An 18064-nucleotide genomic window follows, 5' to 3' on the forward strand; every position below is an offset into this window, starting at 1 on the left:
ATCCTCTACAACCTCTACACCTACGACTTCACCCCCGTCCACCCCAGCAACTCTATCGTAAAGTTTGCAGACGACACCACCATGGTGGGATGCATCTCGGGGGGGGGGGAGGCGGCGTACAGGGATGAGGTAGAGCAACTGAGCAAGCTGTGCAAGGTTAACAACCTGCTGCTGAACAAGTCAAAGACCCAGGAAATCATCGTAGACTTCAGGAGGAAAAAGTCCGAGATCCAGCCCCTGCTCATCGACGGAGAGAGCGTGGAGAGAGTCTCAACCCTCCGATTCCTGGGGGTGCACATGCAGGATGACCTGACCTGGAAGGACAACACAAAAGCCACCATCAAGAAGGCACAACAGCGGCTATACATCCTGAGAGTCCTCAGGAAGGAACACAGCAAGCAGGAGATACTGGTGACCTTCTACCGCGGCGCAGTGGAGAGCATCCTCACCTACGGCATCTGCAACTGGTTCTCCAGCTGCACAACCGCGGAGAGAAATGCGCTACAGAGAGTCGTGAGAACAGCCCAGAAGATCACCGGCGCCCTCCTCCCCTCTCTGGAAGAGCTGTACAACACACGCTGTCTCAGGAAGGCCTCCAAGATCTCCAGGGACCCAACCCACCCTGGGTACGAACACTTTACCCGGCTGCCCTCGAAAAGGCGGTTCAGGACCATGGCCGCAAGGACAAACAGACTGAAGAACAGCTTCTACCACAGGGCCGTCCAGGCCCTGAACACAGCAAAGACCTAGGTTCTGGGCCCTGGACAGTCTGGACGGATTGATGGCAGCTGCTGGACTGAAAAAATCAGGTGTAGTGCTGAGGCACAAATATGTACATTTCAAGCCTGCAAACTGCGACACTTTAAATAAATGTGCAATAACACTATGTGCAATATGACAACCCTAGTCGTCTATCTGTACAGTATAGTATAGTGGATAGTGTACATAGCTTTTATTTATGTAAACCAGCTCCTTCCCTTCTTGTGTTTTTTTTTTTTAAAGTGTTTTTTTTTTCTTTCCTAACACCAGGGGAGCCACCCCTCCTAAATGTCGTTGTTTGGTACCTGTACTGTAGCAATGACAATAAAGACCATTCATTCATTCATAGAAGTTTAAGGTCCATGGGACTGTAGCCAACCTCCCTGGACGCGGCCGCAAGAGGAAAATGGACCCAGATTGAACAGAAGGATGGTGTGAATGGTCGAAAAAGAGCCACGGACAACTTCCAAAGAGGAACAAGCTGAACTCCAAGGTCAAGGTACATCAGTGTCTGATCACCATCCCTCGCTTTTTGAGTGACAGTGGGCTATGGAAGAAGACCCAGGAGGACTTCACTTTTGAAAGAAAAACATTTAAGAAAGCCAGACTGGAATCAGCTAAAATGCGTATTGACAAGCCACAATGCTTCTGGGAGAATGTCCTGAGTGAGTCAAAACTGGAGCTTTTTTGGCAAGTCACAGCTCTATGTTCACAGACGAAAAAATGAAGCTTTCAAAGAAAAGAACACCATACCTACTGTGAAACATGGAGGAGGGGAGGTTATGTTTTGGGGCTGCTTTGCTGCGTCTGGCACAGGGTGCCTTGAATCTGTGCAGGGCACAATGACATCTCAAGACTATCAAGGCATTCTGGAGCAAAACGTACTGCCCAGTGTCAGAAAGCTCTGTCTCAGTCGCAGGTCATGAGTCCTTCAACAGGATAATGACCCAAAACACACAGCTAAAAGCACCCAAGAATGGATAAGAACAAAACATTGGACTATTCTGAAGTGGCCTTCTATGAGCCCTGATCTGAATCCTATTGAACATCTATGGAAAGAGCTGAAACATGCAGTCTGGAGAAGCAGCCTTCACACCTGAGACAGCTGGAGCAGTTTGCTCCCCTGGAAGAGTGGGCCAAACCACCTGTTGACAGGTGCAGAAGTCTCATAGAAGTCTCATTGAGAGCTACAGAAATCACTTGATTGCAGTGATTGCCTCTAAAGTTTATGCAACAAAATATTATGTTACGTATGATATTATTGTTTTATTTTTTTGCTAAAGCGGGGTACACACATAAGGATTTTCAAAATCTTAACCGATTTCTTATCTGAGACAGACCCCACACATGAAAATAAAAAATCTTGGATTGAACAGCCTTGATCGTATTGTGTGTGGTGTGCGCCGATTTTCCCATTTCAGCACCCTACAGACATAAAGATTATCGTTACGACAGACTCCAGACTCTCTAGAGTCTCGTTCCCCACGCCAGAAATCTCGCGTGAACCCATCCTTTTAATATTGCCTTTAAATTACAAAATAATTAAATTAAGATTATATAATGATTAAAGCACTTTGAGCCGCAACGTTTGCAGGAAAAGCGGTATACAAATAAAGTTATTATTATTATTATTATTAACTAATGTAGTACCCTGACTGACCTGTACGAGGCAACCATGTGCGACAGGGCAAATAAAGTGCCGAATAACGAAAAGAAGAAGTCAGCTCGCTTCTTGATTGGCTACATTCCATCCACGTCATAGTCGGACTCGCGAGCAGAGTTGCTTTACAATGGCCTCCCATTCACCCATTCACACACCAATGGCGGCAAGCTACCATGCAAGGCGCCGGCCCGCTCACTGGGAGCAATTTGGGGTTCAGTGTCTTGCCCAAGGACACTGACCTTGCGAGCATTAGACGCCAGCTCTACCTCCTGCGCCACAGCCGCCCCACCGCGCCTCTTGCCGATGATCCATGGCTGCCTCAGTGGATGTCGGCACACATCAAAACATCGTTTCGTTTCGTAATCGTTCATACCACCCACTGATTATTCAACCATGAAAAATGTGAGTTATTGCACATCCCTAGCTTGTAATTATGCTCAACTATTAAGTCACACACACACATATTAACCTACTCACTCTCCTAATGAGATGCTCTCAATTAACACACCTCTCCCATGGCAACAGACCTCTATCACCACGGTAACCACTCGACCTGGATGAAAAGAGAGAGAATGAAATGAAGAACCCAAAAAAACGAGAGGCCAGACAGGAGAGAGGACTGCATGCCCAGATACAGCTGGATAGCAGGCTACTGATTTATCTACTCTGGTGTGTGTGTGTGTGTGTGTGTGTGTGTGTGTGTGTGTGTGTGTGTGTGTGTGCGTGCGTGTGTGTGAGAGCGTGGAGTGCGCTCTTGCCCTTCTGCCCGGATGATTGGTTAAAAATCGCCTCCAACCTCATGTCCACAAAAATCAATACACTATCTCCTTGGGTCTTTCTCTCCATCTCTTTTACTTTCTCTCTCTCTCTCTCTCTCTCTCTCTCTCTCTCTCTCTCTCTCTCTCTGTCTTTCACATACACACGCACACACACAGCCAGGAGGGAGCAGAGCGGAGGAGAAACGGTAAATAGTCACACAACTTAACTCACAGCCTCTTCTATTGAATAGAAACCATTCACACTGTCACTGAACTGTTCTACTGGTGACAGGAGAGGAGGAGAGGAGAGAGGGGGAGAAGAGGAGGAGAGGAGAGAGGAGTGTAGGAGGAGAGGAGAGAGACAGGAGTGGAGGATGAGAGGAAGAGGAGAGGAGTTTTAGTCACATTTAGTAATTTCTATCCTTCTTTTTATTTATTTTTAATTTAACCTTTATTTATACAGGTAAGAAACACATTGAGCCCCAAGGGCTCATTTTCAAGTGTGACCTGTTGTTCTTAGTTTCAGTCTGGTTTTAGCCGACTTGTCGACGACCAAAATTAGATGAAAATGTCAGCAGTTTCTCAGTTCTAAGAAGTATCGTGGCCTGGAGTGGTCCAGTGGTCTTGCACCATGGCCTGGGGTGGTCCAGTGGTCTAGCACCATGGCCTGGGGTGGTCCAGTGGTCTAGCACCATGGCCTGGGGTGGTCCAGTGGTCTAGCACCATGGCCTGGGGTGGTCCAGTGGTCTAGCACCATGGCCTGGGGTGGTCCAGTGGTCTAGCACCATGGCCTGGGGTGGTCCAGTGGTCTAGCACTACAGTGGTCTACAGGGTCTACAGTGCCCATGTCGGCAATCCAGCCCATGCCCTGCTGACCAGGTTCATTGATAACCAGTATTGATCAGGTTCATTGATAACCAGTATTGATCAGGTTCATTGATAACCAGTATTGATCAGGTTCATTGATTAGGGGGTGTGTTGATGCCAGCAGGAATGATGAAGCAGGGATCATGATGGATAGATGAGATGGGAGGGGTATTGAATGACTGGTGATGGAGTGAGCCACCCTGTTAAGTATTGACACCTGTCCCTCCACCTCAACGGTGGATCAATGGATCACGGGTCAGACTGACCCATCACACTGCTAGACGGGTCAGAGATAGAAGGACGCGTAGCTCCGTAGGATACCGTGTGTGTGTGTGTGTGTTCGTGCGTTTGTGTGTGTCTGTGTGTTTCGTGTGACAAAAAGTAATGGTTTGTTGAATATAATCAATATGATTGACTCTCTCTCCCTCCCACCCTCCCTCTCTCTCTCTCTCCCCCTCCCTCTCTCTCTCTCTCTCTCTCCCCCTCCCTCTCTCTCTCTCCTCCCCTCTCTCTCTCCCTCCCACTCTCTCCCTCTCTCTCTCTCTCTCCCTCCCTCTCTCTCTCCCTCCCTCTCTCTCTCTCTCCCTCCCACTCTCTCCCTCTCTCTCTCTCTCCCTCCCTCCCTCTCTCTCTCCCTCTCTCTCTCTCTCTCTCTCCATCTCTCTCTCTCTCTCTCTTCCAGACATCAGTAGACGTGTTGGAGGGTCTACTAGAGGAGGATGACGAGGTCGTCCAGGTGAGTGGATGATGATGATGATGATGATGATGATGATGACGATGAAGATTACCCAGAGTGAAGAACAGCCCAGTTATTACCCTAGTATCAGCACTTCACTTTACTGCACTGTGTGTGTACAATACACAGGTACATCTCCATGATCTGATGTCTTTAGTGTGTGTGTGTGTGTGTGTGTGTGTGTGTGTGTGTGTGTGTGTGTGTGTGTGTGTGTGTGTCTGTGTGTGTGTGTGTGACAGGGAGTGGTGGTGTGGTCCTACAGCAGGCAGGGGTATCAGTGACACACAGTGTTTACATCACAACAGGGTTTACAGGGAAGCCAGACCCTGGTGAGCTGATCGGATCTGACGGGGCGTGTGTGTGTGTGTGTGTGTGCGTGCGAGTGTGTGTGTATGTGTGAGAGAGAGAGAGAGAGAGAGAGAGAGAGAGAGAGAGGGGTGGGGGGAGAAAGGGAGAGAGAGAGAAAGGGAGAGAGAGACGGGGAGGGAAAGAGAGAGAGGGGGAGAGAAAGAGAGACCGGGAGAGAAAGAGAGGGGGAGAGAAGGAGGGAGAGGGGGAGAGAAATGGAAAGAGGACATGTTCCAGGCATCAGGAGAGCAGCTGTCTGCTCTAGTTCAGACTGTCTGACTGGGCCTGAATCCATCTGCAGGGGTGCTCTCCCTCTCTCTCTCCCTCTCTCTCTCCCTCTCTCTCTCTCTCTCCCTCTCTCTCCTTCTCTCTCTCTCCCTCTCTCTCTCCCTCTCTCTCTCTCTCTCCCTCTCTCTCCTTCTCTCTCTCTCCCTCTCTCTCTCCCACTCTCTCTCTCTCTCTCCCTCTCTCTCTCTCTCTCCCTCTCTCTCCTTCTCTCTCTCTCCCTCTCTCTCTCCCACTCTCTCTCTCTCTCTCTCTCCCTCTCTCTCTCCCCCTCTCTCTCCCCCTCTCTCTCTCACTCTCACTCAACTAACAAATTATTTATAAACACCTATGATCTCAAATTTAAAGAATTGGTGGACTTCAAAATGGCACAAGTAATGTATAAAGTAAAAAATAAGATGCTTCCAAACTGTATCCAGAGACTATTTCAAGTTAGACAGAGTAATTACGAACTCAGAGGAATATGTATGTTTATGAAAACAAAGATTAGAACAAATGCAAAACAAAGATGTATAACAGTTAAAGGAGTAAACTTATGGAATACTTTTGAAAAGGAAATGAAAATGTGTAGTACACTAAAAGGATTTGTAAAATTATTTAAAAATAAGATGATTAATAAGTATAAAACAGAGGTTTAAATATAGTTTTTGTTTGGTATTTTTGAACTTTTGTTGACATGCGTAAGTGAAATTTTGTTTGTAAAAGTTTCAATGTTTTGATTATGCATGCATGGGGGGAAAAAAACAACAACAACATGCATGTAACAAGGGTAGGCGCAATAAGCCATGGCTTCAGCCTACACCTTTTTGGTCCTGGTGTTATGCATTGTGACTGTGTAAATGTTTTATATCTGTATTATGAATTGTATAGGGGACCAAAATAAACATTCTCAAACTCAAACTCAAACACTCTCCCTCTCTGTCTCTCTCTTTCTTTCTCTCTCTGTCTCTTCCTCTAACTCTCCCTCTCCCTCTCTGTCTCTCTGTCTCTCTCTCCCTCTCTTTCTCTCTCTCCCTCTCTGTCTCTCTCCCTCTCTCTCTCTCCCTCTCTCTCCCTCTCTCTCTCCCTCTCTCTCTCCCACTCTCTCTTTCTCTCTCTCTCACTCTCCCTCCCTGTCTCTCTCTTTCTTTCTCTCTCTCTCTCTGTGTCTCTTCCTCTCACTCTCCCTCTCTGTCTCTCTGTCTTTCCCTCTGTCTCTCTTTCTCTCTCTCCCTCTATCTCTCCCTCTGTCTCTCTCTCCCTCTCTTTCTCTCTCTCCCTCTCTGTCTCTCTCCCTCTCTCTCTCCCTCTCTCTCCCTCTCTCTCTCTCTCCCTCTCTCTCTCCCTCTCTGTCTCACTCTCTCTCTCTCTCCCTCTCCCTCCCACACATACACACACACACCTCAGCCGACAGATTGAGAACAGTCATCAACAGTCATTTTTAAACGTTCAAGTGCTTAGCTTTCGGATATCAGACTTTTATTTTGACAGACCCACGTGAAAGACGTGCAGTAGGCTAGCCGTTGCCATGGACAACATGAACTTAGCCTGTCACTTGTCATTCCAGCAGTAGATAAATATGTTCCAGAGTATGACCTGGGCTGGTACCACCAGCTGCTGTCACATACAGGTTTATGTACATTGACGATATAAACCGACCGAAACAAAGGTGTTGTCACGCTTTTACGAACAAAAATCACAGCCTTTCTTTCAGAGAAGAACTTTGCAAAAAATGCACTGAAAATAATTCTCACGGCGCATCTCACTTAACTGCAAGCTCAGTTTCACGACTACTTCCTGGAGAAACGTGGAGGTGATCACTGAATACGTGACCCCCTTCGGAATCGACATGGAAAGCGTCACGTCGCCTATCTGTGAGAAAGTGGCTTCTCAACTTTGGTCCAGCTCAACTCTAAGCAAAGGAACAGGTTGGACACTGAGCATGATCTGAGAGTAGTCTGTCTACCATCACCTCTAGCTCTGTCTACCATCACCCAGACTCTGAGAGTAGCTCCTATGTCTACCATCACCAGACTCTGAGAGTAGCTCCTATGTCTACCATCACCAGACTCTGAAACTCTTATCAGGAGTAAAGCACATCCCCATTTATCTCATTAGCTTCCCCAAATGCCTGTTGAGTAACAGCGATAGAGAGATATTACACATTGTGTGTGTAAACACAGATATGTAGTTATGATGTTAATTTTATTAATATTCACCAGGATCAGCAGCACGCAATTGTGATGTTCATACTCATCAGTTTATTAATCAGGATCAGTTTGCTATTGCTAGAGTAATGTACTCTATGTTTAAAAAAAAAAATATATATATACATTTATATATATATATATATATATATAAACTCCACTAATACCAATTGGTATTGTATTTTATATAGTTTGAAAGCCTGATTATTCACCTTTACAACGAGGTACAACTTGTAAGGATCATGCATTCGTGGAATGAGCAACACAGCTAAACGTGTGGGTAGCGAGCCAAAAATATTTGCCAAAATCCCCTGCAATATTCTTCTGTTGTAAAGGTGACTAATCAGGCTTTCCAACAATATAAAATACAATACCAATTGGTATTATTAAAGGGGAGGTAGAATCGACTGAAATAACGTTTCCAAACTTTTTTTGAGGAGTTTATATATATACAGTACTAGTCAAAGGTTTGGACACACCTTCTCATTCAATGGTTTTCTTTATTTTTTATTAGTTTCTACATTGTAGATTAATACTGAAGACATCAAAACGATGAAAGAACACATATGGATTATGTTGTAAACAAAAAAGTGTTAAACAAACCAGAATATGTTTTATATTTTAGATTCTTCAAAGTAGCCACCTTTTGCTTTGATGACAGCTTTGCACACTCTTGGCATTCTCTCAATCAGCTTGGGGTGTGTGTGTGTGTGTGTGTGTGTGTGTGTGTGTGTGTGTGTGTGTGTGTGTGTGTCTGTCTGTCTGTCTGTGTCTGTGTGTCAAAGGAAAAGGAAACTGAACACCGGCCAGCATTCTCTTGTCTAGAATACGTGGGTGAAAAAAACACTAAACAAGCGAAAGGTGGCTGCTTTGAAGAATCTAAAATATAAAACATATTCTGGTTTGTTTAACACTTTTTCTGTTTACTACATAATTCCATATGTGTTCTTTCATAGTTTTGATGTCTTCAGTATTCATCTACAATGTAGAAAATAATATATACATAAAGAAAAACCATTGAATGAGAAGGTGTCTGCAATCCTCAAGTCGTGCAAATTAGCAAAATAAATCTTTTTTTTTTGCATATTATGAAAGTTGAAGTGTTGAAGAGCCCACTCGGTATAACAAACAACAGTTTTAGGATCACTAAATACTTATAATTTGTGAATTGGATTAACTGTCTTGTCTGCCGTAGGCTACTGGGTTAGTGATACATGGCTTGTCAACAAACTTTAGTTTTAGGACGTGTTCAAGAGCAAGGACTGCGTGATCATCTAATTATGTGTAGTTACAGTGGGGGAAATAAGTATTGACATTTTGTCCAGTAAATGTATTTCCAATGAGCCTGTTCGAGTGAAGACCAGACCAGACTTTGGTATTAACTCAAACAATGAAGACAAAACATTTTAACATTAAAGTCCATATGTAAATAAAGTTATGTGTAATAAAGAGGAATGAAACAGGAAAAAAATATTGAACACACTGAAATTAATTCAATACTTAGTGGAGAAGCCTTTGTTTGTAATGACAGCTTCAAGGCGCTTTCTGTATGAAGTAACTAATCGCCCACAGTATTCAGGTGTGATTTTGGCCCATTCCTCTACACAGATTGTCTTTAAATCTTGAAGATTGCAAGGGTCCCTCTTGTGAATATGGATCTTCAGATGCTTCCACAAATGTTAAATTGGGTTTAAGTCAGGTGATTGACTGGGCTATTCCAACAAGTTGATTTTCTTTCTCTGAAACCAATTGCGAGTTTCCTTTGCTGTATGCTTTGGATCGTTGTCCTGCTGGAAGGTCCACCCACGTCTCATCCTCAGCATCCTAGTGGATGGCAGCAGGTTCATCTCAAGAATCTCTCAGTACATGGCTCCATTAATTGTTCCTTCAATATGAAGGTATAGTGTTATTCGAGTGATGTGCATTGCCATTTCTTCTCCAAACATGGTGTGTTGTGTGACAGCCCAAAAGTTCATTTTTGGTCTCATCTGACCAGAGTACATGCTCCCAGTAGTTCACTGGCTTGTCCAAATTAATTAGATTACTTTCTTTCTTTTTTTTCTTTTTGTTTCTTTTTATTTTACTACTCGATCTTTTCAGTTTGTAAAGCGTCTTTGTGTCTAGAAAAGCGCTATATAAGTCTAATGTATTATTATTATTATTATTATTATTATTATTATTATTATCCATGGTTACTTCTGTAAACAGTGTGCTGCGTGTGACATCCTGACGTCATTGTTATTGTCCTTCTGCGCATGCCGGTCTGTTCAGGGCCGTGGAATGTTCACACTAGTCAATGTAGGTCAAATATAAGTCACATTTTAAAAGTCATGTGAACTGCCAAACCAAAAAATCGGATTGGTGTAAAAATTCGGAATTGGGCATCAAGACCGTGTGAACGTAGCCTTAGTGTGTTCAATACTTTTTTCCTGTTTCATTCCACTTTATTACACATAACTTTATTTACATATGGACTTTAATGTTTAGATTCTTTGTTGGATTGGATTGTTTGAGTTAATACCAAAGTCTGGTGCAAATTTCACTTGAATAGGCTCATTGGAAACACATTTACTGGACAAAATGTTGATGTGTGTTGCTGTCTTGTTGACTGTTTATTTTGAGACCCAAGCTGTGTGTGCGTGTGTGTGCGTGCGTGTGTATAGTTGAATGGATTATCAGAGGCTGGTAATGAGCTAGCTGGTGACTGTACTGAGGCCTGTGGAGTGTGTGCTTCTCCAGTACTGAGGCCTGTTGAGTGTGTCACTGCTTCTCCAGTGAAAGCAGACGTCCTTCAGCGGCCTGAGAGAGACCAGAGAGACCCCCTCTGATGAAGCTGCAGGACGACACACTCTCATTCTGACTGACATGATGAGGCAGGGCCCCCCGGATTCATTATGCACACACACACACGTTCCATTTTCCATCAAGTTTCTGACACACACACACATTATGTTTTCCATCAAGTTTCTGACACACACACACACACACGTATAATTCCCGCCACACCATCCATGCGCTTATTTTGCCGTCACGCCCGCCAAGCCCAGCAGATGATGATTATTGTTAATGATTCACATTCCATATTCAACCTGCTACGCTAGCACAGAGGAGAGAGGAAGCTAAGTCAACAAACGGACACGCTTCAAGCTAGCACGGTGGAATCACATTAGACTTATGAGAGGGATGAGAAGAGTTGGTGTAAAAGAAAGACTAACTGCTCCATGTAGACAGTTAGCAATGTAAAGGCTAGTCCTACCCAGGTAAAACAATGTAAAGGCTAGTCCTACCCAGGTAAAACATTGTAGAGGCTAGTCCTACCCAGGTAAAACATTGTAGAGGCTAGTCCTACCCAGGTAAAACATTGTAGAGGCTAGTCCTACCCAGGTAAAACAATGTATAGGCTAGTCCTACCCAGGTAAAACAATGTAGAGGCTAGTCCTACCCAGGTAAAACATTGTAGAGGCTAGTCCTACCCAGGTAAAACAATGTAGAGGCTAGTCCTACCCAGGTAAGACATTGTATAGGCTAGTCCTACCCAGGTAAAACATTGTAGAGGCTAGTCCTACCCAGGTAAAACATTGTAGAGGCTAGTCCTACCCAGGTAAAACAATGTAGAGGCTAGTCCTACCCAGGTAAAACAATGTAGAGGCTAGTCCTACCCAGGTAAAACAATGTAGAGGCTAGTCCTACCCAGGTAAAACAATGTAGAGGCTAGTCCTACCCAGGTAAAACAATGTAGAGGCTAGTCCTACCCAGGTAAAACAATGTAGAGGCTAGTCCTACCCAGGTAAAACAATGTAGAGGCTAGTCCTACCCAGGTAAAACAATGTAGAGGCTAGTCCTACCCAGGTAAAACAATGTAGAGGCTAGTCCTACCCAGGTAAAACAATGTAGAGGCTAGTCCTACCCAGGTAAAACATTGTAGAGGCTAGTCCTACCCAGGTAAAACAATGTAGAGGCTAGTCCTACACAGGTAAAACAATGTAGAGGCTAGTCCTACCCAGGTAAAACAATGTAGAGGCTAGTCCTACCCAGGTAAAACATTGTAGAGGCTAGTCCTACCCATGACAAACATTGTAGAGGCTAGTCCTACCCATGTAAAACATTGTAGAGGCTAGTCCTACCCAGGTAAAACAATGTAGAGGCTAGTCCTACCCAGGTAAAACAATGTAGAGGCTAGTCCTACCCAGGTAAAACAATGTAGAGGCTAGTCCTACCCAGGTAAAACAATGTAGAGGCTAGTCCTACCCAGGTAAAACATTGTAGAGGCTAGTCCTACCCAGGTAAAACAATGTAGAGGCTAGTCCTACCCAGGTAAAACAATGTAGAGGCTAGTCCTACCCAGGTAAAACAATGTAGAGGCTAGTCCTACCCAGGTAAAACATTGTAGAGGCTAGTCCTACCCATGTAAAACATTGTAGAGGCTAGTCCTACCCATGTAAAACATTGTAGAGGCTAGTCCTACCCAGGTAAAACAATGTAGAGGCTAGTCCTACCCAGGTAAAACAATGTAGAGGCTAGTCCTACCCAGGTAAAACATTGTAGAGGCTAGTCCTACCCATGTAAAACATTGTATAGGCTAGTCCTACCCATGTAAAACATTGTAGAGGCTAGTCCTACCCAGGTAAAACAATGTAGAGGCTAGTCCTACCCAGGTAAAACAATGTAGAGGCTAGTCCTACCCAGGTAAAACAATGTAGAGGCTAGTCCTACCCAGGTAAAACAATGTAGAGGCTAGTCCTACCCAGGTAAAAACAGCTTTTCAAAGCGTAATTCAACGTTAACCACAAAGCACAGGACAGAACACACTGGTAATAGGCCAGTAGATCCAGCTGGTGTTAATAGGCCAGTAGATTCAGCTGGTGTTAATAGGCCAGTAGATTCAGCTGGTGTTAATAGGCCTCTAGATTCAGCTGGTGTTAATAGGCCTCTAGATTCAGCTGGTGTTAATAGGCCAGTAGATTCTGGTGAAAAGGGCCACATGCCGGCAATTCTCAAGTCGCGCAAATGAGCTTTTTAAAAATAAAAAAATCTTTATTTTTTAATGTGTTTTTCTTTTTTTGCATATTACAAAAGTTGAAGTGTTGAAGATATAACAAACAACAGTTTTAGGATCACACAATACTGTTTATATAATTATAATAATTTGTGTCTGTCTGTCTGTGTCTGTCTGTCTGTCTGTGTCTGCCTGTCTGTGTCTATCTGCCTATCTGTCTGTATCTGTCTGTCTGCCTGTCTATATGTCTGTCTGTCTGTCTGCCTGTCTGTCTGTGTCTGTCTGTCTGTCTGTGTCTGTCAACCCGCCCATTCTCCGGATATCCACGCTGAGTTGACTTGTCTCCTCTCCTTTCTTGATTGTCTCCGGGTTTGAAATGATCTCTGGTAGCGTTGACATCACATCCCAGTCTAACTAAACCGTCACATCCCAGTCTAACTAAACCATCACATCCCAGTCTAACTAAACCATCACATCCCAGTCTAACTAAACCATCACATCCCAGTCTAACTAAACCATCACATCCCAGTGTAACTAAACCATCACATCCCAGTCTAACTAAACCATCACATCCCAGTCTAACTAAACCGTCACATCCCAGTCTAACTAAACCGTCACATCCCAGTCTAACTAAACCATCACATCCCAGTCTAACTAAACCATCACATCCCACTCTAACTGTAAACCATCACATCCCACTGTAACTGTAAACCATCCTAGTTTTTGAGAAATGTAGCAGCGTAAGGATCACCCCAAAAAAAAAATGTTGGTAAGATTGTTACGGAAAATAGAAGTTGAGTAGTTGAGGAATGTTTACAACAAGAGACTTGCACTGAAGCAAGTGGTTGTCTAGTGGTGATGTTAGGATTGACTGCGTATACCCTTGTCTAAATGTAATGGGTATCCTAGTCTAAATGTAATGGGTATCCAGTGTTTCCCCTAGGTTTGCTGCCTTGGGAGGGTGGCATGGATCCTCCATCTCCACCCCCCCCCCCCCCCCCCCGTTGTGAAATGTTAATTTCTCCTCACCCCCGCTCGCCCCCCCCCCCCCCCCCCCCCTGTTGGGAAATGTTAATTCCCCCCCCCCCCCACAATTAGTGTAACAGGACAAGTTATCTCTGTAATATCATAATATCAATTATGTGACTAGAACAAATATGATAATTTATAGACTTTATTGTTGAGCCACAAAGCCATCACTTATTTTCTATTAATTGTTTTACTGTTTTTTTAACAATCTTGACTTCACTATCTGTCCACTTTCTCACCTGGTTCTTCCTGCTCTTGCTCCCTCACTCTCTCTCTCTCTCTCTCTCTCTCTCTCTCTCTCTCTCTCTCTCTCTCTCTCTCTCTCTGTGTCATCTCCATCCTCCTCTCTCCCTCTTTGCACTGACAATCACACACAAATGTGACAGGGTCTGGTTAAAAAGTCTGCAAGTCTGGCAACATCATTTTTCAGTTTTTTTTTACTACCTTTCATTATCTACCTGTCATCTGTCAGTGATGACATGCTGACATGTTTAAATAGCAAAAATGTTTTGCTAATTCAAGATTCATGTTTTTTTATTGCCATGTGTGTCAACCGTTTATTACATCCTATTACAAGTAATGAAGGGGGGTGCTGAGGGTGCTGCACCAGAACCATAGGTTATCAAGGCTACTTGTGGTCTTGACTACATGTCCACTTTCTCACCTGGTTCTTGCTCTCTCTTTGGTTTGCTGACTCCATCCTGCTCTCTCTCCTCCTCCTCTCCCTCTCTATCCTCCCCTCTCCCTCTTTTGCTGTCCACCGAAAGGCAAACATAACAACCAGAATATGTATAATCTAATAAGAGGTATACATTGATCCATATCAATTTATAACATCATTCTAATTGTATATTGGGTTGCTGTGGGCAATGCAGTCAGATAATGTCATTTTGACTTGACTCTCTCACCTGAAAAACAATCTTATGTCCATCTATGGAAAAACAGACATTTCCAATGAGTGAGGGTTTGTTCCAATGCTTCAATCCACTTTTTTATTGTATTTTATTACCATAAAGCCCAATTCTAGCAGAATAAGACATATTGTATTATTACTACTACCATCTATTATTACTAATCACCTCTTGCTAGTTCGTTAACACTATTCACACAATGGAACTAGACACTTTCTAGTCACCATGGAACTACAATCAGACACTTTCTAGTTAAGTCACAATAATAACGAACAATTTGAACCAATGTTTTCTGTCAGAAATTCAGAAATTATATTTGCTACGGTTACTTACTTTGCTTACTTTCCTCTGCTGACTTCTTACTTCATCTTTCTCTCTCTCTCTCTCTCTCTCTCTCTCTCTCTCTCTCTCTCACACACACACTCGCGCGCTAAACAATTATTCTCCGGGCGAAGCGCGAGACTACTTGCGGACCAATGAGGTGCGTGTATGTAGGCTACTGTACCGGAGTGTGTAACATCATGACTGTAATTGGGCTAGAATGATTTCAGAAAATAATAATAATAATAATGATAATAATAATAATAATGATTATTCTTTTTTAGGTCGTGCTGAGATGAAATTTAGGGATACTCAAGCACCCCTAAAAAGCGTCTAAAATCGTCCATATCGCCAGATTCGGGTTGGGTGCGTTTAATAAACGCGGGAAGTTAGCCTGCTTGTCAGAGGTTTGGGGTCTACGTCCGTCCATTACTAAAACTATTATCAACATCTTCAACCAGTCCCTGTCCCAGGCCACCATCCTACCCTGCCTGAAAACCTCAACTATCATCCCAGTCCCGAAGAAAAGCACGGTGAGCTGCCTAAACGACTACCGCCCGGTGGCACTCACACCAATCATCATGAAGTGCTTCGAGAAACTAGTCCGGGCCCACATACTCACACGCCTCCCGCCCAACCTGGATCCATACCAGTTCGCCTACAGAGCCCACAGGTCCACAGAGGACGCCATCGCGACGACTCTCCACGCCACTCTATCCCACCTGGAGAGGGGAAACAGCTGCGCGAGACTGCTCTTTGTGGACTTCAGCTCTGCCTTCAACACCATCCTTCCAGACAGGCTAGTGACCAAACTACTAGACCTGGGACTATCACACTCTATATGTGCATGGATCAAGGACTTCCTGTCCGACCGCCCCCAGAGGGTGCGGGTGGGCTCCCACACCTCCACAGCCCTCAGACTCAGCACTGGGTCCCCCCAGGGCTGCGTGCTAAGCCCCATCCTCTACAACCTCTACACCTACGACTTCACCCCCGTCCACCCCAGCAACTCCATCGTAAAGTTTGCAGACGACACCACCGTGGTGGGCTGCATCTCGGGGGGGGGACGAGGCGGCGTACAGGGATGAGGTAGAGCAGCTGAGCAAGCTGTGCAAGGTTAACAACCTGCTGCTAAACCAGTCAAAGACCCAGGAAATCATCGTGGACTTCAGGAGGAAAAAATCTGAGGTCCAGCCCCTGCTCATCGACAGAGAGAGCGTGGAGAGAGTCTCAACCCTCCGATTCCTGGGGGTGCACTTACAGGATGACCTGTCCTGGAAGAACAACACAGCAGCCACCATCAAGAAGGCACAACAGCGGCTCTACTTCCTGAGAGTCCTCAGGAAGGAACACAACATGCAGGAGATACTGGTGGCCTTCTACCGCGGCGCAGTGGAGAGCATCCTCACCTACTGCATCTGCAACTGGTTCTCCAGCTGCACAACCGCAGAGAGAAATGCGCTACAGAGAGTCGTGAGAACATCCCAGAAGATCACCGGCGCCCCCCTCCCCTCTCTGGAAGAGCTGTACAACACACGCTGCCTCAGGAAGGCCTCCAAGATCTCCAGAGACCCAACCCACCCTGGGTACGAACACTTTGCCCGGCTGCCCTTGAAAAGGCGGTACAGGACCATGGCCGCAAGGACAAACAGACTGAAGCTCAGCTTCTACCCCAGGGCCATCCAGGCCCTGAACACAGCAAAGACCTAGGTTCTGGGCCCTGGACAGTCTGGACGGATTGATGGCAGCTGCTGAATTAAAAAAATCAGGTGTAGTGCTGAGGCACAAATGTGTACATTTCAAGCCTGCAAACTGCGACACTTTAAATGAATGTGCAATAACACTATGTGCAATATGACAACCCTAGTCGTCTTATCTGTACAGTATAGTATAGTGGATAGTGTACATAGCCTTTATTTATGTAAACCCAAAAAAAAAATATTGCGAGGGCGGGAGGTCCCGTTGGGGGGTCGGTGGTAGGGGAAACACTGGTATCCTATGAGGACAGTGGTAAGAGTGGTGGGACAGAAAATGGAAAATGTCTCTTATTGTCAAATCCCAATGTTGACAGGTATGATCTGTGTGTCTGTCTGTGTCTGTTTGTCTGCCTGCCTGCCTGTCTGTCTGTCTGTCTGCTTGCCTGTCTGTCTGCCTGTCTGTCTGCCTGTCTGCCTGTCTGTCTGCCTTTCTGCCTTTGCCTGTCTGTCTGTCTGTTTGTCTGATTGCCTGCCTACCTGTCTCCCTGTCTGTGTGCCTGTCTGTTGGTTCTCTTGTTGTTGACTAATACATTATTCATAAATGAGGTGAATATTCATGTGTTGCTGCCTTCAGAGCAGTGGGTGGCTGATCCCTGGCCTCAGACCAGAGAGAAGCACACACACACATACACACACACACACACACACACACACACACACACATACACACACACCCACACACACACAAAGACAAACACGCTCTCACTTACGTGCACACACAGGAACACATTATATACTCACACAAAAACACGCTCCCACTCATGTGCACAGGCAACACACATGCTCTCACTCACATGCACACACACACACACACACACACACACACGTACACTCTTGAACTGCCAATGTGAGGTGATGTGTTTAAGCTGGATGTGTGTCAGAGGCGTGGAGGCAGGGGTGCAGCAGCTCTGTGGGTGTGATGTAGAGAGGTTACGGAGAGCAGGCAGCCTCGGAGGAGAGATGGAATCCAGGCTGATGGTGGGGGGTTTGTCTGTCTGTAGGAGGGTTCACCGGGTGCGTGTGCATGTGTCTGTTTGAGCGATTGCATCTTAAGGGTTTTCACGGTGTGCGCTCTGTGGGATACCGTGTCCACGATTCCGTGTTTGTGGGTCCTGTCCGTGACGCCAATTTGTCGCCGAGGCAGCCGGGACAGATTTCACGCCGACATGCCTTTCTGACGCCGCTGCATGTTTCTCCTGCTAACAGCTCACCTCGTACTAAACGTAACATCTCTCTTTCTCTCTCTTTCTCTCTCTCTCCCTCTCTTCCTCCCTCCCTCCTCTCACCCTCCCTCCCTCCCCCCCTCCCTCCCTCCCTCCCTCTCTCCCTCCCTCCCTCCCTCCCTCCCTCTCTCCCTCCCTCCCCCCTCCCCCCTCCCCCGTCCTCCCTCCCTCACTCCCTCCCTCCCTCCTCTCCCCCCCTCCCCCCTGCCTCCCTCTCTCCCGCCC

General features: G+C 45.4%; 1 protein-coding gene across 1 annotated transcript in view; it reads left to right on the plus strand.

Annotated features, from left to right (window-relative positions):
- Positions 1-18064, plus strand: part of LOC308166345 (uncharacterized protein) — a 100129-nt gene that overhangs the window by 52589 nt on the left and 29476 nt on the right. The window contains exon 9 of the mRNA XM_080540614.1: positions 4730-4783. Coding sequence (XP_080396740.1) covers positions 4730-4783 — 54 coding nt within the window. The remainder of the gene's footprint in view (positions 1-4729; positions 4784-18064) is intronic.

Source organism: Nansenia antarctica, assembly GCF_963989245.1.
Source record: "Nansenia antarctica genome assembly, chromosome: 10".
Taxonomy (NCBI): Eukaryota; Metazoa; Chordata; class Actinopteri; order Argentiniformes; family Microstomatidae; genus Nansenia; species Nansenia antarctica.